General features: G+C 47.1%; 7 protein-coding genes across 7 annotated transcripts; 3 read left to right on the top strand and 4 right to left on the bottom strand.

Moving 5' to 3' along the window:
- Positions 1–473: 473 nt before the first annotated feature.
- Positions 474–1,252, top strand: LY89DRAFT_730888 (uncharacterized protein; the record flags this gene model as incomplete). The annotated part of the gene is made up of 2 exons (XM_018219522.1): positions 474–1,141; positions 1,213–1,252. The coding sequence occupies 2 exons, from the start codon at positions 474–476 to the stop codon at positions 1,250–1,252; spliced, it is 708 nt and encodes a 235-aa protein (XP_018073980.1).
- A 71-nt stretch (positions 1,253–1,323) lies between these two features.
- Positions 1,324–2,934, top strand: LY89DRAFT_456904 (alpha/beta-hydrolase). The gene is made up of 3 exons (XM_018207643.1): positions 1,324–1,897; positions 1,943–2,015; positions 2,060–2,934. Exons 1-3 carry the CDS (start codon positions 1,454–1,456, stop codon positions 2,752–2,754), a joined length of 1,212 nt encoding a protein of 403 aa, XP_018073979.1. The 5' UTR covers positions 1,324–1,453; the 3' UTR covers positions 2,755–2,934.
- Positions 2,935–2,944: 10 nt separating this feature from the next.
- Positions 2,945–5,604, bottom strand: LY89DRAFT_682524 (actin-like ATPase domain-containing protein). The gene is made up of 8 exons (XM_018214527.1): positions 5,066–5,604; positions 4,462–5,015; positions 4,371–4,418; positions 4,001–4,323; positions 3,854–3,953; positions 3,705–3,808; positions 3,460–3,658; positions 2,945–3,414 (listed from the first exon to the last, which is right to left on the bottom strand). The coding sequence occupies exons 1-8, from the start codon at positions 5,166–5,168 to the stop codon at positions 3,046–3,048; spliced, it is 1,800 nt and encodes a 599-aa protein (XP_018073978.1). The 5' UTR covers positions 5,169–5,604; the 3' UTR covers positions 2,945–3,045.
- Positions 5,598–8,049, top strand: LY89DRAFT_779557 (uncharacterized protein). The gene is made up of 3 exons (XM_018222303.1): positions 5,598–6,145; positions 6,200–7,373; positions 7,418–8,049. The coding sequence occupies exons 1-3, from the start codon at positions 5,993–5,995 to the stop codon at positions 8,020–8,022; spliced, it is 1,932 nt and encodes a 643-aa protein (XP_018073977.1). The 5' UTR covers positions 5,598–5,992; the 3' UTR covers positions 8,023–8,049.
- A 2,529-nt stretch (positions 8,050–10,578) lies between these two features.
- LY89DRAFT_456835 (Metallo-dependent phosphatase) lies at positions 10,579–12,110 on the bottom strand. Its single transcript, XM_018207642.1, has one exon. The coding sequence runs from the start codon at positions 11,975–11,977 to the stop codon at positions 11,057–11,059; it is 921 nt and encodes a 306-aa protein (XP_018073976.1). The 5' UTR covers positions 11,978–12,110; the 3' UTR covers positions 10,579–11,056.
- Positions 12,111–14,497: 2,387 nt separating this feature from the next.
- On the bottom strand, positions 14,498–15,206 carry LY89DRAFT_580521 (PEBP-like protein; the record flags this gene model as incomplete). Its single annotated transcript, XM_018209065.1, has 3 exons — positions 14,498–14,831; positions 14,936–15,008; positions 15,059–15,206. The coding sequence occupies 3 exons, from the start codon at positions 15,204–15,206 to the stop codon at positions 14,498–14,500; spliced, it is 555 nt and encodes a 184-aa protein (XP_018073975.1).
- A 1,233-nt stretch (positions 15,207–16,439) lies between these two features.
- Positions 16,440–18,616, bottom strand: LY89DRAFT_772092 (uncharacterized protein; the record flags this gene model as incomplete). The annotated part of the gene is made up of 2 exons (XM_018221900.1): positions 16,440–18,214; positions 18,261–18,616. 2 exons carry the CDS (start codon positions 18,614–18,616, stop codon positions 16,576–16,578), a joined length of 1,995 nt encoding a protein of 664 aa, XP_018073974.1. The 3' UTR covers positions 16,440–16,575.
- Between the last annotated feature and the right edge of the window lie 137 nt (positions 18,617–18,753).

Genomic DNA, 18,753 nt, shown 5'->3' with positions numbered 1-18,753 from the left:
GGATTGTGTAGATTATGTGAGAGAATAGATTTCCGATGTGAAAACTAGGTAGACATTACTCTTTTCGAAGCGGAAGGAATAAACCTTGCATATGCATAAATGACGTCATCACCATGAATTATATTAATTGCCGATATCTTTTCAAATGATACAGCGGTTTGCAGCTCCTCGAAGAGAACCTATAGCCAAGCTCTAGCTAGCTTCAAAGGTACCTTTAGGCCAGCTACCACATATACCGTACACCTACCGTGCAGGATCAATCTCGGGCTCGGGTAGGAAATTAACTACTCCGGCATTAGTCTGGACCTCCAGGGACGCGAATGCAGGGCACAGCACAGCAACGCCAACTTACGCTGCAGCCAATTGTTTGAGCTCTTCGACGCCAGTCATGCAAGTCTGCGGCTGCGGCCAAGAACATCGATTTCTTAAGCATGACATGTTCATTTCGAGGTTTCAGCAATCCAACAATCACAATGAAACGAGCTCGTCCTGGCGCCAGAGGTGTTTCCAAAGTCAAGACTGGATGTCGGACATGCAGGATCCGACGCAAGAAGTGTGATGAAATCAAACCAGCATGTTCTCAATGTGTCAACACCCAAAGGACATGCGACTTCTTGTCGTTGTCTCCAAAGGTGGAGCAGAGATCATGTGTAGCTCTCAATCATCTCGAAGTGCTGCATTTCGATTATTTCAAGAATGTTTGTGCACCTGAGTTCTCACTCTATTTCGAAGATCCTCTCTGGGAAGGCATTGTGCTGCAAGCGGCTCTCAAAGAACCTTGTATTCAGTACGCGATCCTGGCTATTGGTTCTTTGAGCAGAAGCCAATTGGTCCCTGAATCATGGCATGATGCAGTTCAATATTCTACGGGGCAATATAATCTGGCAATCTGGGTACTGAGAAAGAATCTAGATATGTCTGGGAGCTGCGAACTTGCTGTCCTAGCAACCATTCTGTTCATTGCCATTGAGATGCTGCAGCGGCATGGTAATCAAGTAGTCACTCTGCTACATTTCTCATCCGAGTTATTGAGAAACAAATCAGATGATGATCTGAAGTATCTTCGAACGGCGTTGTCTCAAATAAGCACACAGTTATCGGCATTTCTCGACTTGGATGGTAGTGCTTCATTGGTTCGAGCGTAATTTAGCTCAAAGCTGCACGGTAAGACATCGATTCCCGCCTGTACTTGGAGTTTGCTGACGTGCTTAGGAATACTGCCTTCACGCTACGATACAACGAGATCTCCTAATTGTCCTTTCACCATGCTCCCCCAGAAATTACGCCAAAGCCAATCACCCTTCGACAATGGGCCGCCTTACATATAATGGCCCATTTTTTGCCCCATCCTGTCTGCAACACACTGCGTCAGGGAGACCCTTCTCAACTTTAAAAGAACAACCGCATCTCGTTGCCTGGTTTCTCCCACTCAACTCCTCTTGTTTCTGTCACCATGTCAATTCAGCCTTTCCAGATCGCCGTTCCGGAAGTTCGATTGTCACGTCTCCAGCAGAAGCTTGCTCTTTCGGATTTTCCCAATGAAGTTCTCGACGCTGATCCATGGTCTCGTGGAACTCCATCTTCAGAAATCAAACGTCTCAGTCGATACTGGGCAGACGGCTTCAATTGGCGGCAAGTCGAAGCGAAGCTGAACTCATTTCCCCAATACCTGGCTCTTATCCCAGTTGAGGGCTTCGGAATCTACGACATCCACTTCGTACACGAGCTCAGCGTCAACCCTAATGCAGTCCCTCTTCTCTTCCTTCACGGATGGCCCGGAAGCTTCATCGAAGTGACAAAGATTCTGCCACAGCTGCTTGAAGGTGGAGAACGGTTCCCTGCCTTCCATGTGGTAGCACCGAGTTTAATCGGCTTTGGATTCTCATCGTCAAGCAAGGTTGGCACCATCACAAAGTCCTGCGCACGAAGCTGATGAGAGTAGCCTGGTTTCAATGTCGATCAGCACGCTGAAGCATACCATCATCTAATGCAAATGCTTGGCTACACTCAATATGGTGAGTGAACATCCTTCATTCAGGCTCATCTAACGCGATTGTAGTGATTCAAGGTGGGGATTTTGGTTCTCTCATTGCTCGATTCATCGCAATGAAGTATGGTCCCACACACTGCAAAGCACATCACATCAACTCTGCAGCACCTGCTGAACCAACTTCTGCATCTCATCCAGAGCTGTACGCCAAAATCAAAGATATCCCATTAACTCCGGGTGAGCTTGCTGGCCTTGGACGGACAGCAGAGTTTTCCAAAGAGGGGAATGGTTACCTTCGGCAGCTGTCCACAAAACCCGAAACTATTGCGTTCAGCTTGACTGATAGCCCTATTGGACTGCTAGCATGGATTTACGAGAAACTTCATGATTGGGTAGACGGTTATGTTTGGACAGATGATGAGATCTTGACTTGGGTCAGCATCTACTACTTCTCAACGGCGGGACCAGCAGGTCCGAACTCGTTCTATTTCGAGATTGAACACAGGAACCCGGGAGCTTTTCAAGGAGCACAAGCTTACGTCAATGTTCCTCTCGGCATCTCTCGATTTCCCAAGGACCTGATCTTGTTGCCAAAGAATTGGAATCAGACGATGGGTCCAATCGTTTTTGAGAAGGAGCACACAAGTGGTGGACACTTTGCGGCTTGGGAGAAGCCGGAGGCTATAGTTGAGGACTTGCGAGTCATGTTTGGGAAGGGGAGTCAGGCATATCATTGTGTGGATAGTAAGAGTGGGTATAGCTAGCAATCCGGCCAATAGGCGCAGATTTTGATTGGTGAGAGAGAGGCATAATACCTCGGTCTTTTACCATCAACTCGATCATGACAGTCGCCTCGCTTTTTTTTCATTCTTGAGCTTGTGAATTTCCAGTGTTACGATGTAGACACTGCTCGGTGGCGATCTGAAAGTGAAGATTGGGAAAAAATGACATTCATTTGAAGCTACCTAAAAATCAAAACAATCATCAATCGTAAGCGAGCAGCATTTCTCATCGCGCATCTCCAGCTAGCACCAAATCCGGACTGCACCTTCTTGTCAATTGCCTCCCTTCGCGTCAAACCTCTGTTCAAATTGGATAATTGCCTTGTCCTTCTTCTGCCCGTTCACCAGGGTATTGAATTGGAGGTCACCTCTGTCCGAGAACAAGTCCACCTCAATGTCAAAGTGAATTCTGTACATCTTCCGACCCTTCATGATTTTCGTCTTCCCAGTCATCATCTCAGCATCAGTGAATGTGAACTTCACTTTCCCAATCTTCTGCATTGACCAGTGTGTTGTGTACTCAGGCTTATCATCTTGATCGCAGCTGTAGATTGTGAAGGTGGACTCCAGATCTCCAGAATCTTCGTAGTATGATCTAGCCATGTCGAAAGACTTGAGCTTGAAGTTATCAATAGGGTCGCCCTGGAACAGTTAGCATGCTATCCATGATTCGACTATCGAAAGTACCTTGGCCAAGAACCACTGCACTCGGCTGCCGCACCGCTTACTGCCGTCCCATTCGGAATACCAGGAGTCATTTTCATCATCGACGCCTTCGCGGAAAGCTCTAGAAACACTGTAGCCATAGTGGCGACGAGCGAGACGTACAGTGGGAGTCAGAAGCTCCAATCCTCGTAGGGCTGCTCCTTTTACGATGGCTTCTTGGCTGGGAATAATTAGCAATTGCGCTTTAAAAAGATCGTGGTCCGTACCAAGAAGGAGGACAGCTGGGCTTAATATCATGTTCCAGACACCACTCCTTCATTCTCAGATTGAGGTAAGGTGACTCGCCGAATCCACCGACAAGGAACAATTGCTAGAAGAGATCAGTAATGTGCAAATATTTCAAGTCAAAACTTGCGTGAATCTGGTCCCCTTTCTTCGAAGCTGCAGTGACCTGAGACTCGACGAGCTTTATTATCTCATTGATGGGAGGATCGAACATCTCCAGCATGTCGGCACTGCACTAGTTAGCTTTTGACTGGAAGTTAATTAGCAGTATGCGTACCTTTGAAGCTTGACTGTGAAATTTCGCTTGTCATAATGTGGCGATTTGGGAGCATTCATATTGATGGGCCAAACGTCCAGTCGCTTTGTGTGGGCCGGCCCCGTGAAATTCTTCTTCGTGGTCTCGAATTGGCGGAAGAAATGACTTGACAGACCTCTTTCTTCTTCACTTAGCTTGGTATATGCGGTACCAAACTTCTGCTTCATCCAAGAATCGAAGTTTCGGTCGATAAAAGTCGAGCCACACAAAGCACCAACACCCACCAAGAGTTCTTTGAACTCAAGACGACCGTCTTTCAATGCCACTTGATAGGTAACGATGTCCTGACAACGATTAATATATCTCGTGGCCCAACATCCGGATTACTTACGACTGTCCCACCACCACAATCACAGATCAACACATTCTGAGGACCTTTCTGGGAATAGTCAGTCAAGATCAAGTACGAACGGGGGACGTACTTCGAAACCAGTCACAGTGCCGAAGCCCACTCGAGGCATTAGGACACTCAAAGCTGCAGCTTCAGGCTCAGTGATGATGTGTATAGAGTCCATTGCCCTGGATCCAAACCCAGCAGCTTGTGCTGCCTCGATCGTTGCCATCTTTGCTGCATCAGACCACATAGCGGGAACGGTGATCCAGAACTGGACAGGAGTGATATTGTACGTCGTGTCGTCGTGCTTTTGGAGGCGTTCGATCAGATAGCCATAAAGACCTTGCAGGTAGTCTCTAACAACATCCTTTGCAGTTTTGTTTCGAGGGAGAGTACAAAAATCATTGCTCTGGATGATTGAAGTACGGGGATCTTTTCCGAGGAGCAGCTTTGTCCACTGGCAGGAAGTGTAGCCAGCTGCGTTGAAGCCCCATTGATCTTCATCAAGCTTTTCGGAAACATTCTCACTCTTGTAGGCAATGACAGAAGGTACTTTTCCGATTGTCCCCGGTCCATTTGGCCATTGTCTGATCACTTCGATTTTGTCGGCTGAATTCTGATCCGATGTCACGTAGCTGATACCTATATATGTATTTCAGTGACCGTAGACAGAAAGCGAGGTGAATTGATACCAGAATTGGTTGTTCCATAATCAAGACCAACAATGATCTTCAAGCGAGTGTCCCACACCTTCTCAGAATGTTTGGGAACCGAAGAGTAGGCTGGAGGGTCCATCATTGCGAGAGATATGTTGTGTCTGATTGAAGTATCTTGGTTGTGAGATACGCACACCAAGATTATATGTGGCACGAAGGTAAGGCTGGTAAGTCTTGGGGACAAGACAAGTTCTCAATCCGGTGATGGCTCTAGAGAGTCCTTGAAACACACAATCTGAGATACGAGAATTTGATTCAGGCTCGGAGAGCCTTACACTATCATAGGCTTCTCTACGTTCCGATTTGCAGCGATGCGAAGGAACTAGTGATGGTGGCGGCGGGGCATTCAGAGAAACGAGGTTGCGGCCTATTATGAAACCGGGCGCAAGTAGAAAATACCACTTTGCTCCCACATCCCAACAGTTGAGAGATGAGACGTGGGACGTTCTTTCACCGGAATCCTATTCTAGTGCTTTCTGAAAGCGGTAGGCTATCCGATTGCTGCATCCTGAAACCTCAGACCTTCGATACAAAGAATATCTCCAACAAAAAACCCCACCGGTTTGGAGCATCAGCCTGGAGATAGCCATCGGCCTGAATTATTGCTGCCTTGGAGAAGGATTGCGCAGGAATCCGACATACTGCAGGCAACCAATCAAGCTGGAGCCTGTTCCGCCCTTGGAAGTGGGGCTACGCCCGATCAGAGTACATTAGAACGCGGGGTTCAAGCCACTGGGCTGACTTCTCGCAAGGCTAGAGTGGAAACGTTTACTCAACTCAGAGTCGGAATACCTGAGAGGCTGTGCAAGTCATACATTCTCAAGGTTTACTGATAGAAAAGCGCTGTTCTCACTTCGAAGCAGTACAAGCGAAGCGACACCATCCAAGGAGACTCCCAACAAAATGCCAGATCCATTATCTCAAGTTCGTGAACGTCACCATCAAGATCTGGTCGAAAGCAAAGGGACTCAAGGCCCTAGAAATGCAGCTACTGCAGAAAACAACTCCATCACGCGGAAACCAACAAACTCGGAGCAGAAAGTGTCGAGCAAGCAGGTACAGGCAACTCTGGAAATGTGTAGGAGTCTATATAATGCTGATATTCACTAGAACCCTGCTGGTCTGCCACGAAACAAATCTGCTCCACAGCATGCACACCGTCAACCCGAGACTAAAAGCCGAGCTAGTCAGCCCATGCCACCATCGATACCCCCAAGAAGATCAAAGGCAAACGAGGAAGGGCACATAGGAAAGCAAAAGCAAGCAAATCCAAAGCAAGCAAGTCCAAAGCAAGCAAGTCCAAAACAAGCAAGTCCAAAACAAGCAAGTCCAGATGTTGAACAACGACCCAAGGCTCAAAGCTCTCAACATGACGGAGATCCCGCTCAGTTCAGGAGACTTAATACTCAGAGCCGTGGAGAGATAGCACACAAAAAACAACTCTCCAAAGAAAGACTTGATGAAATTTCAAGACCCAAACACATCACGCCAAAGAAGGTTGACGTGCAGAAGGGCTCCAGGCCACAGACGGAGCGAAAGGCGGCGAGACCTGCTACTGATCAGAAAGCTATGGCGAAGCAAAGAGCAGTCGAACTTCCCTTCAACGATCAATGGACCAAGTCCAAAATAGAGAGAGAAGAAGAGATTCGCGGGCCTCCAGGAATGTACGTTCAGAGAATTGAACAGAATGTTCCATCTTTCGATGCTTTCTCCGGACTGACATCATTTCTTGGATGGGATAACAAACGTCAACATGCGATGGAAATGGAAATCAACAACTTGGAGAAGAGGCTTTGGCATTCGCAGAAAAAGAACGAGGAATTGAAATACAACATGTCCGAACTCAGTCAGACAAATGATGCTTTGCAGGATGACCTCCGCAAGGTTCAACAGAAATCTTTCAACCAAATGACAAAGTCGGCATGGACTCCACTGGAGGATCGGGCCATTCAGGAGGTACTGGAAGAGATACATCAAGACATTGAGGCGTGGGCAGAGGATAACTGCGTGGAATCATTCGACGAGATAAAGGGATGTCTTGATGAGACTCATCAAGCCGCACTTCTCGAGATTTGCAAGAACGTGGCAGATGTCACACAGGATGGCCTTGGCGCTCAATTTCAATGGTGGGAAGAAAGAGATGTCGACCCTATTTTGCTTCTGACCGCACTTTCAACGTTCCAGATGTACTCATGTGTCTTCAACAACGAATTTTTGGCCATGGAAGTGATTGTTGAAGACTCCATGGGCACCATGGTTGATGTTTATCGGAAGCTAGCGGAACGTAAGTTTTGTCTGCCTAGGTATTGATCGAGCTAACAGATGCAGTTGACTCGAAACAAGCCCATGTATGGCGATCCCAATTGATGCGGATCATTGTTGGCACGCCACGTTCAAGTGGGAGATTCGATGGTATCAGCTCGGAAGTAGATGTGTCCGACTTCATCAAACGGTATTGTGCTGGTCTGATTGAGGAGTTTGAGGAACGTCCCGAGGCAGCATTCTTGAAAACGAAACTCTCAGTTGAGAGTCGAGAGAGTTTGTTGGGCTGCTGGACTCGAGCCGCAGAAGTATTTGCACAACTGCAGACTCAGGTGGCTAAGGTTCAGTGGTCTGCAAATGAACATCTGCGTTCGACGGTGAATCCGCGGTATGTCGAGTCGCATCGTTCTCAGGCATTTCCCAAGGGGAGAAATGATGGAAAGGCCATCAGTCTTGTTATCAGCCCCATGGTGGTGTTCTTCGGCAATGAAGATGGAGAGAAGTATGAAGTCTGGAGAGCAGTTTGCAAGGCCACAGTTCTTGTAATTGAAGAGGAGATTGAGAACGAAGAAACAGAAGAAGAGAGTGAAGGACAAGCAAGTGAAGAAGAGACTGAAGAAGAAACTTCAGAGGACAAGTTGCCTGAAGAGCAGGTAGAAGAAGAGCTGTGAATGTAGATAGGAACAATTGATAGAGGCAGCCAAGGAAGTTCAATCCAGACTCTCCAAGAAGAGCGTACCTTTCTCCATTGTGTCCATGGATTCTCCGCCTGCAACGTCGAAATGGAAACATGCTTAGAGCGCTGCTGACATAGATCCATCACAAGGCAGTGCTTCTTGATACTCGACCTGGCCAGATGTCTCCTAAGTTGAGTTCGCAGAACGTTTCAAGACAACTGGAAGAAAGCAGTGAACACGGATGGTATGTGAGAACTGGAGCGTGTTTCTGCCCTAGCCCACGGGGTAGAGATTGCCACTAGAGACATGCCTTGTGAGTCTGCGATCGAACTCTACTGCTCCATGTCAAGTCTATTGCTTCTCTGCGACTCAATGTCTGCGTCTCAATATCTGCCCCTCAAGTCCTATTGTCCCATATGCAGATGCGACACTGGGCGATCGCCAGAACTGAAGCACAACTACCGACAATGGCAGCTCTTTCGCTGTAGATAGCTCTTGATCTGCGACGTCAGAGATTTGCAAGAGCGCTGTGTTGGGCGTGTCGAGCATGAAGGTATCCAATCCTTCAAGAGTGCTGGTATGGCTTTCGCAGATGGAAGAGCGTGTCTGTAGAACCGGGTATTTCGAGTGTCGCCTCACTATCGGGCTAGCGCGCTGCGGGCCGACAAATTCCGGCTTTACGTCCGAAATGCACCTGAATCGGAGCCGGAGATTAAGCCCACACAGACATCCCGAAGTTATTTAGGGCAATGAAAGTTCAAAGAAATCCTTGCAGACAGAGTAAATCTCTTTTTCAATCAGAGACAATTCCGCCGCAACGTCTGTGTGTGTAGTTGGACTTTTAGAGGAGAAATAAAAAGATGATCAAGCTGTCGAAACCTAAAGAGAAGGGAATCTTGTACTTAGTAAATGTATTTGGAAATTTCGGGTATCAATTAAGGCCCCTTGATGCACGGGACCATTGAAAGTCAAGTACCGAAAATCTTGAAGACTTCTAGTTAAGGTTAACCTTACCTCGTAGCTTCAACTCCTTGATGTATCCATGACAGCAGATCTGCATTATTTCTATGTCGCTACTACAAGAGATCATGTTACTTAGATAATAATTGGAAGTAAGACGTTTTCGATAGCGTAATAGCCAAAGATCTGTTATTCTACTCATTAAAGGCAAAGTGAAGCACTGCACGTGATCAGATTCTCCTGCTCTTGTTGAATGTGTGATGCTTAAAGCACCTTTTAGAGGCGTGATTGCTTTTCATGTTTTGTTAGATTCCACTCTGTTCTTAGAGACCGCAAATCAAATAATTCAAAAATTCTGAATCATAGAAGGCTACCAAAGCTATACAAACACTGTCGAACAGTTCAGTTAATAGAGAAATTACTCACAGACAGTGCAAATAGCCTGTTACCAGTGAACGTTGAACTATGATCAATAGATGTATGTATTGACTTACAGAATGGGTTCATGTTCTCAAAAATGGCATGACTTTGTGCACCACAATATACCATTTAATCATCTTCTCTCTCTAGTTTCGAGTAACGCTCCTTCTCTGCCCTTAATCGTGACTCAAACATTGTTTTTCTATCTTCTATAAAAACAGTTCAAATGTCTGTCTATCCAACGTGCTCTCTCCGTCCTCATACAACAAGTTCCGAGACATTCATATGCACAAAGTCCACAAAGATTACCAAAATACTAGCGACTAAGCAAAGTGACAACATACAAGTACAACTACATTCCCTCTTACACCCAGGCAACAAAGTCTACTCAAGACAAAATCTTTAATATGAGCTTACCGAGGTGGATAAGCTGCTGGATATGTGGCATGCAATTCACTAGTGATTATGCGGGCCAGATGGCCTATCTAGCCCATTTTGAAGCTCGTCATCCTCCGATTCACTGCCACGTGTGTCGCGCGAAATTCTACAGACAGCAGGACCTTATGTATCATTTCTACGCAGTTCACCCAGAGCTTATGCAAAGATAGGTGTTCTGGCATTACATTTGATTGCATGGTTTTTGGTTATTGAGCTGGCTCAGCATCATGTCAGAATGTACAATAGAGCACGTGAAATCTTGGTTATCACAGAGCTGAGAGCTCCAGCCACATGCTCTATGCTGAGCTGGTCTCTGCAGATCGTTGAGATTTGTACTAAAGAAATAGAATGCGTTTTCCGCAAACCCGATGAAATTGAACGTGTCTCGCTTGTGCAAGGAACATTACTGGTCATTACTTAGAAACTACTTTGTCTTGCTTTTGATTCTGCATTCGGGTGGAGAGACTCGCAAGAAGAAAATACCAAGTGAAGCAGTCTGTGTGATCTAGGGGAAAATTCTGGATGCATTATTTTTGTTAATTGCAACCGCATGTAGTTCTTTCCCTCGATTCTTCAATGAAGCAAAAGTCGAAAGGGAAAGATCACGGAGCCTATTGCAGCTGTCAAATACAAACCCTGTGTTCTAAAGCCACAAGAAACGGTTTTCGGTCTCTACACCTGAGTTAGGCTTAAAGTCTGTTCGATACTCTTGAAGCGAAAATTAAATTAAAGTTTGTGTTGAAGCAGGGTGCCGTGAGGCTCTGTATTGCGGCTCGTATCTAGCCAAGCCTAGTTAGGACTAGCTTGGTGGTCTATGCTGAGGGAGATATCTTCAACCTCAACTCCCAACCTTCTTAGCTCTTTAGTCAATCTACTCTGATTCAACCTGCCACTTTCCCATCGTGCTCTGTCCCGTCTAGAGTGGTCATTACACTCTACAGGGACACTCCTTTCAATAGTTTGTATAGTATAAAATCTAAGAAAACATGATAAGATTGGTCTCGATGCATCAAGTAAACGGAGCAGCGAGGTGACTAGCCGATCGGTGGCTACGGGCAAACAAAGAAGGAAACGTGCTGCAAAGGCGAACGCAGCGGTACTTAGACTAGCAGCGACCTTGGGCTTCTCAATGACCTCTCTAGCTGGCATATTGTTTACTTGGGCTTGGACTGTTATGCATTCCTTCTACGCACGTGAGTCTCTGAACAACTTATCCGTACCTTCTCCACTGCGTCGGCAACTCTCCTCCTTCAGGGGTCTCTGGCCCTGGTAATATTTCCCTCAAGATTTCATTCACCCCCATGTCCATATCAGCACAGTCCTTCCAATGTCTCGGATAGCCGAGGCTGACCTCCTCAAACCGACAGCCACCTTTCCAGTCCGTCCTCCGAATGTGAAGATGGCCACTTATAACCACTTTAGCATTGAATCTTTCATGCCAATTATCTGTTAATGTTGTTCCGCACCAGAGGATAAACCGAGGAATGTACTTGAGATGAACAAGGTCTTTTCGAAGTGGCCAGTGGTTTGCGATGATGAAAGGGAGCAATGGATGTTGTGCTTTTGCAGCTTCCAACTTTGCTTCAAACTTTTGAACCAGAATCTTACACCAATCTTGACGAGTAGGATACGGGTCTGGATGAAGCAGAAATTCATCAGTCGCCTCAGTGTCCTTCTCCCTCGCCCATGGAACGGCGTTCTCCAAAGTCACCTCGTCTGGCCTGAAAGAATAATCGTACAAGGTAAATATCGGAGCAATGATTGCAGGACCTCCTTGACCCTCCCAAACAATAAAGTCATCTTCCGGGGTGAAAACACCATATTGTCGTGCGACATCGACACATTGCTCGTACTTGTGTTCTCCTCGAACACTGGAACCTGTTGGCAAGGTATACAACTCGTGATTACCCGGACACCACCATACCGTGTCGAAGCATCTTGTAGCTGTTGAGAATGCAAGTTGAAGGTGCTCGATTGTCTCTCCGATGTCTCCACATAAGACGAGACCATCGCCGGGATGGCGGGTCAGCTTGGACCATGCTTCTCGATTGGCAGGGAAGGCGATGTGGATGTCAGCAATGGCGTAGAGCTTTCCAGTTGGCAACCTTCTCTGGGGCTTTGACTGGGACATAGTCGGTCGGTAGATTTGTACGGAAATGGATTGATGTATCGGGCCAAGGCGTGTATTTCTCAGTCATAAGCGTCTCCCCGTATCGAGGATGCTATAAGGCAGGGGGATTGCTCGGAGTCAATTTATCGTGTGCAGGAAGCCGGTATTCAAGGCCAACTTGCATTGTGGGCGCTGGTTGCAACGATAGGCGGCGTAGTGGCCGAAAATGTAAGAATTGTATTCCTTGATGGCGGGCGAGGTGCGGCGAATTGCTGACATGAGATCAATCAGCACACACGTGATTCGGCGATTTGCGTCTGGAAGCGGGCAGCATCTCCTCCTGCCTTTACTGAGAGCGGAGCACTTAAGCGCAATTCCTCTTGATTGAGACGGCACCAATGCAGAAAAATTGCGGTTAAGTGCTTCGCTCTCCAGTATCCGTCATTCAAGCTTTCAATCTTGAGAGTCGATTTCCCATTATGCTCTATCAGCCGATCATCTTGCCAAATCCCGATGCCGTTTGCGATCGTGTTCAATACAATTCTCCCGTCAACTACCATTGCGTCTTGGGCGGTGCAGACAATGATTATTGAATTCGGAAGCGAAATATCTTTCAGCCACCCACATTCATCCGCTGAATCGTCTGCCCCTTGCCTTCTCTCTTTCCTATGGCTGGAAATGGTTTCAAAACGAGAAGGAAAGATAATGGCGTGAATTTGAAAGGCAAGCATAAATACGGTGTAGCTGCACTTGCACTCCAATGAGCGATTCTCCAAGATGGAACGGAGGTTACCATGCACATTATAACGCCAGTATGAACAGGATCAGTAAGAAACAGAGGAACGAGGAGCGAATATGCACACAGCTGAATGGAAACCTTGGTCAAAAGCATGGTGATCACCAAAAGAAGGGACTGCCTTATTATGCGGGATCACTGAGCTTCTCAGTTCATCCAGCGTTGGGCAATTTGACCAGATGGCTCATAATTGCGGACGCTCCGCCCTTGGACCGAGCACCTCTTGGGCCAGGGAAAGCCAGTTCGACATAAGAAAAGAGTGCACAATCTGCCCTCGTAACTTTCGCAATGTGACGTCTGCTTGGGTCCATCAACGCTCTCTTTGGATTGGCACGCTCCAGAGTGCTATTCTCGATGGACCTTACGTATGCAAGCTCCCTCTGGATCCAAGCAAGAAGTGGTCATTGTCCTAGTTGTTCTTCTCAGCTTTCTCCGTGAGTAGTCAACATGACATTTATGCAAGCCTGCCTCTTCTCAAGCCCACCACGGATCATGAGCTGACCAGGAGACCTCGGTGAGAGTATGTACCCGCCGCCCTTGCAGAAGCCAGTGTGAAGTGTCAGAACTCGTAGCAGGCCGGGAAAAGGTGCGATGAGCTCTCCATCGGGATTATGGTCTCCTAGTTCAGCTTGCGGTCTTTGATGCTGTCGTACACCGCAGCAAACAAGCTCCCAGGAGGCTTCATATTGTTCGCAATGGACGATCAGTCCAATCGTGATTTCCAGCAGCCGATGCCTCGTCCGTGTGGCTGGGAAGACGGCAGGATCGAAGGAAAGGGAGGGAGCAGGGACGTGGTTCGCGTCGACGTTCGCGGCAGATTGAGACGCTTCGCGGCGCGAGGGGATCTCTTCAAGCACAGAAAGATACACGCTTCGATTCGAGGATGCTCCTGGCGATGTCAGTAATGCCCAAACAGTGTCGCCTGGAGACCTACCATCCCGGCGGCGAACGTGTCAACTGCTTTCGCGCGCCCTACGACACTCAACGTGATGTGGTAATTCGGAGTCTGAGAGCTTTCGAAGATCGCGCCTACCATCAACTCAATATCTTCATCCAGGAGACGATGCGACAGCCTGGCTTCATTTCGATCTTGCGTTGCTGATTTTGCAGCTATTTGTGTTTATTGAAGTTGGAGCTTCGAACTTTCTGGGGAAGCTCGGACTGGACCCCTGCCGTTTCCTCCTTAAGGTTAACCCTGCTCTCCCTCCACAATCATAAGATGACGTCCAGCTAACCCTAACCCTTCAGCGTCGAAGCATCCTTCGATGGATTGTCTTGTTTTATCATCATTCAAGTTGAGCTGAAGAGTATTACCTTTCCGAAGGCAACTAATTATTTTATTAGAGGACCTCTATCCTTCCACCTCGAGACCCTAACCCTGGCTCTTGTCCAGTGGTGCCTTTTCAGTCGAAAACTTTACTCGTATGAACCATTGATTCACTTGCCACTGATGCTCTACGGGATCTCAGGTGAAGCAGAGTGCAGAGTCAAACTTCCTAGGCATCTCAACGAGCTCGACTGCCTTGAGAAGTTGAGAGCATATGCGCACTGTTTTCAATCTGGCAGATTGTTGCACCAAAACGCAACAGCTGCCTCTTTGCTACCGCTGCTTGCTGGCCCTTTGAAAAGTAACCACAGCATACCAAGTCCACAAGATCTTCAAATAAAATAGGATCCTCTTGGGTTTCAAATATCTCACTTTGTCATTTTTGTATCTACACCTCTGTCCTCTGGACCATTCCTATTCATCCAGTGATCAAGAAGTAGTTAGCCGCAACAGGATCCTTCAACCCCGCCAGCGAAATGAACTCAGTAGTATTGAAGTTCAAGCGACTTGAAACTTGACTCTTCATGCTGCTTGGGACTGCAAAGTTGGCAGGCTGTTCAAATAACATTTCGATGTAGTGATGCGGATGCGGTGGCGTTTCTGCTGGTGGAGACGGTCCGAAGTATGATGATGGTCCTGTGTCTGTCGATGTCAAGACGTAGGTGGTGTTCTTCATTGAACCCGAAGATTTGAATCCTATAATCATAGCGTGAAGAACGGTACCACGAGGTCCGCCAGTTGTGGTAGGGGGTCTGCGTGATATTTTAGTAGAGGAAATAAGGGGGAACAGCGGGGCGATCTACAGATCAATGTCTACCCCCAGTCAGCATGCATTTTTCAGTTGATGAGTGAAAACTTACCAACCATCAGATACAAATACGTTCCCGACAGACTCGTTTCAGTCCCAATCGTTGGCATGCTGGCAACAGCTACCAAGAAGATCAGTACGGCGCTCAGAAGTATTGCGGTATGGGCTTACCAGCTTTCTGCAGTTGGAGACCTGGCGTGACGGTTGCCGAAGGGAAGATGACATCGAGGCGAGCAGTAACGTTTGGAGAAAAACCAGGAGGTGTTTGTGCCCAGACAGCGCTTGCTAATGAAAGCGAAAGAAAGGCGAGGAGCAACATCGTGATTGGGAATTGAGAAGAGAGCAAGAGGACAGATGAACACCAAGACAGAGCTGGAAGACACTGGCCCCTTTTATACTATGACTACGGTATATGTGCTCCTTGGATTGAAATATCGTCAGGTGCGCTGATAATACGAATCAGCCTGCTCGATTGAAAATCAACTTTTTACTTTCGGGTTTGATCAATCTGGGTGAAGCCAAAGACAGCATTTTGCCAGGGAAATTGAGTGATACCAAGACTTCTTGCTCATGCTAGGAAGGCTGAAATTAGAGACCGGTAGTTGATGATCGTCGTCAATATGAATTTCGGAGAATAAGCCCCTTGTTACCCCGCAATCAGGTACCAGAATAAACTTTCTTGACTTGGGGTCATTGTTTGGACGGGTAATATGAGGACCGCTGGGACCCGGGACCAGAGCGCAAATGCAGGCTAATTCAACGGTACAGCACACTTGATCATAATTTACAATCAAACATCGAGAATGTGACGAAATCTGTACGATGTGGTAAGCTCCGACTATCATTAATGGAATCCGATAATTGACGGACTGAAAGACTGACTTTCGCCGGAACTGCTTATTTTCCGTAGATTGCGCTAAAGCTCTATTGCCGCTTGGCTTGAAGAACTCAGACAACAAAAGCAACACGTCATATTCAATGAGCAGATGATGGATCTTCAGATTCATAGCCTGTAGCATAAGATCTGACTTCAATTCAATAATCCCGCATCCTAAACTGCATTCTCTCCAGTTGCTTCCTTGCGTCCCCAGATTCGTTCCTGCCAAGTGAAACCGTTTACTACTACTTCTGGCTTTGCTGTTGCGTGGTGATCATGAGACGTTTGCCGGGGATTAAGAGTTGTCAAATTATGTCCACGGACTTGTGAGCGCCGCTATATATACTCCCTGCTAATGTTCCAATCCAGGCGGGGAGCTTGCTGCCCAGAACCAAAGTGGCAGTTGCTGCATCGATGATCGTTTTCTGAGCTCGTTGAGAAATGGATCTTGGGGCATCAAAATTGAAAGGTAGACTCGCCATAATGTAAGAATGAAGCTGAAGGGGTTGATTGAGAAGTGAATGGAAAGCAGCACACAGAGCGAACTTGGGAAATAACTCGAGAGCATCTTTAGTAGTTTGTAACTCACTGAGAGGGAGATTCTGTCATCTGGTCAATAACTCTTTGTTAAGCCTTAGCTATTCAACACCAAATGAATCACTTGACTCTTTGTTCCCAAATCTGAGCAATATCTCTCTACAAGACATCAACCATGTTCCTTTGAGCTTCCGAGGAATAATAATAGCGTGCGAGGTACAACAAAGAAAAACACAAGTCGGCTCATCAGCCTTTCTCCAACTCCAACACGTCATCAGCTGTCAATAGAATCTGCTTCTGTACTCCTACTCCCAGCTCCCCATGACTGCTCGGAAGTCGAGGTAGTCGTTGACTCGGAATCGGCATGGTCATCCCTTGAACTAGAATCTCTCATGGTAAAGCTCCACCAAGCATCATATCCAGAATACCAATCCGAGGTAGATGGATTTGGAGGCGGAGATGCTAAAGCTTCGGACGGGAATGAAGGTGAGAGCGGGGTCGTTGATTGTGTAGTCGGTTCTGGAGTTAGCATGGATAGAATAGTCTGAAGCCATGCTCTCTGAGGCCAATGTGTTGAGAGAAATTGTGTCGTTGGTTCTCTAGGACTTTGCTGTGATGAGTCTTGGTGCAAGCAGACCTCATGAACATTGGTCGAACTTGTCTCGTCTGTAGCCAAGTTGCAGTCTGAACGAGTTCGTAGAGTTGGGGTGACGTGATCATCTGCCGAATAAAGATCTTCGTTGGTGTCAAGATTGGGCATCGAAGCATCGTCGACCAAGGGGCTCGTCTGTATCTCGTCCTCGATCGGCGTTCCGTCTTGTTCGAGTCTTTCACTACCAGCTATCTGCTCATCTGAAAGTTGCTCTATCGTTCCATCGCCTATCTTCTCCACTGCAGCATCCATCTTGTCTTCATCGTCGTACTGTTCGTTCTCCTGCTCAAGGTTTCCATCTTCTCCGCACACCGATTCGTCGCTTTCCGGTAATGTCTCATCTTCGTGGATTTCCATTTGTTCAGGCTTTCCAGTCGAACTCAGAAGAGATATGGCAGAATCCCTACGCTTGTCCAAATGTTTGGGAACATTGAACTTCACGTGTGGCACAACAGGGTGCGTCTTTTCAGGAATAGGATCTTGGATAGAAGATCGTTCTTGGTGGGAGGATTCGACAGATTCAGGATTCGGTGTATCCATAACCTTTGCCTCTCCATGATAGTCACAACGATCGATGAGTGAAGGAACTTCAGAAGGTGCGGCGGGTTGTAGTTGCGCCTCGACAATTGGTGGATCGATTCCTAACGTTGGCGACTGTGCTGCATCAGAGTGATTGAGACTCGAACTGGCAATCAAATGTGCAACGATCCTCGATAGAAGGATTGTAGATAGTTGCGCAGTCGGAATAGTAGCTGGTGGCCAGCCTGTCAAGCCTCTCGATCGATCCGCAGGATTTCCACTGGAACGCAAAACCCGTCTTTCCTTGATTCTGGTCACTTTGTCTTCCAAGAAAAGCTTCAATGCTATCACAGCTCTTTCTTGTTCTTCGACCAAGTGTTGTGTCGCATCATCTTGAGTCTGGAGACCAGTGTACATGTTCTGGATACATGTGTCGAGTGCCAACAGATCATCACAATCCAGGCGTTTACCAGGTAGCAGTTCCTGGCTCCGTGTTTGAATTTCCGACTGGCTTGCAGCGATTTTCCGTATCCGTTCGAGGGCATTCAGAAGGTTTGTTTTGATATCCTTGACCAGTTCCAGGTGTGGATCGTGCTCTTGCTCATGCTCTTCTGCAGTCGCTTTCAAAACTTGAAGCTGCTTGTCGAGTTCAGATACCACATCTGCTAGGGAGATGGCCTCGAGAAGTTGAGCACATTGATGAGGTGTCAGAAGTTGTAGAAGCGGTTCGTCGAATGAGTTCCTGTTCTTGAGTTAGCTTGTGGCAAAACAGAGCAGCAGGAACATACACAATGTACAAGGCGATTAAAGCATTCATCCCTTGGACTGGATCAATGAGAACGTCTCTCAATATGTGTCCCTCGGCTGCAATATTTTCTAAGCAGACTTTGGCTGCTTCGGAAAGTTGTTTTGGTGCTTCTTCACTCTGAACGGAGCCGACACTGTGTTGATTTTCGGCGTCAGAGCTCAGCGACTGCTTGTGATTGAGATCCTCTAAACTGTGATGAATCAATTTCCGGATGTCGTGCAGTTGGGAGAGCTCAAAGGTTTGTTTCGATGATGGTAGTACTGTGGCTGCTTTGGAAAAGATATTGATGAGGTTGACTAAATCATTAGCCAAGGGAACGAGAATATCATCAGCCATTTCGTGCTCAAACACGATGTCGACAATGGGAAATATCAAAAAATGTCTGAATAAGAAAGACGTTACAAGAGTATGAGTACAAGCGAGAGTTGGCGGTCTGCCACGTTCGAAGTGGATCTCAATGAGGCTCTGCCACG

The sequence above is a fragment of the Mollisia scopiformis genome (assembly GCF_001500285.1).
Source record: "Mollisia scopiformis unplaced genomic scaffold LY89scaffold_7, whole genome shotgun sequence".
NCBI lineage: Eukaryota > Fungi > Ascomycota > Leotiomycetes > Helotiales > Mollisiaceae > Mollisia > Mollisia scopiformis.
The sequence above is the reverse complement of the archived record's forward strand: the minus strand, read 5'-3'. Positions and strand labels throughout refer to the sequence as shown.

Coding starts and splice junctions, on each gene's coding strand:
- LY89DRAFT_682524 (XM_018214527.1), bottom strand. CDS start 5,168: ATGGACCCTCCAGCCTACTCTTCGGTTCCCAAACATTCTGAGAAGGTG. Junction 3,954..4,000: donor TTCACAGTCAAGCTTCAAAG/GTACGCATACTG, acceptor TAACTAGTGCAG/TGCCGACATGCTGGAGATGT. Junction 3,809..3,853: donor AGAAAGGGGACCAGATTCAC/GCAAGTTTTGAC, acceptor GATCTCTTCTAG/CAATTGTTCCTTGTCGGTGG.
- LY89DRAFT_456904 (XM_018207643.1), top strand. CDS start 1,454: ATGTCAATTCAGCCTTTCCAGATCGCCGTTCCGGAAGTTCGATTGTCA. Junction 1,898..1,942: donor GATTCTCATCGTCAAGCAAG/GTTGGCACCATC, acceptor TGATGAGAGTAG/CCTGGTTTCAATGTCGATCA. Junction 2,016..2,059: donor GCTTGGCTACACTCAATATG/GTGAGTGAACAT, acceptor ACGCGATTGTAG/TGATTCAAGGTGGGGATTTT.
- LY89DRAFT_779557 (XM_018222303.1), top strand. CDS start 5,993: ATGCCAGATCCATTATCTCAAGTTCGTGAACGTCACCATCAAGATCTG. Junction 6,146..6,199: donor AGAAAGTGTCGAGCAAGCAG/GTACAGGCAACT, acceptor GATATTCACTAG/AACCCTGCTGGTCTGCCACG. Junction 7,374..7,417: donor TTATCGGAAGCTAGCGGAAC/GTAAGTTTTGTC, acceptor TAACAGATGCAG/TTGACTCGAAACAAGCCCAT.
- LY89DRAFT_456835 (XM_018207642.1), bottom strand. CDS start 11,977: ATGTCCCAGTCAAAGCCCCAGAGAAGGTTGCCAACTGGAAAGCTCTAC.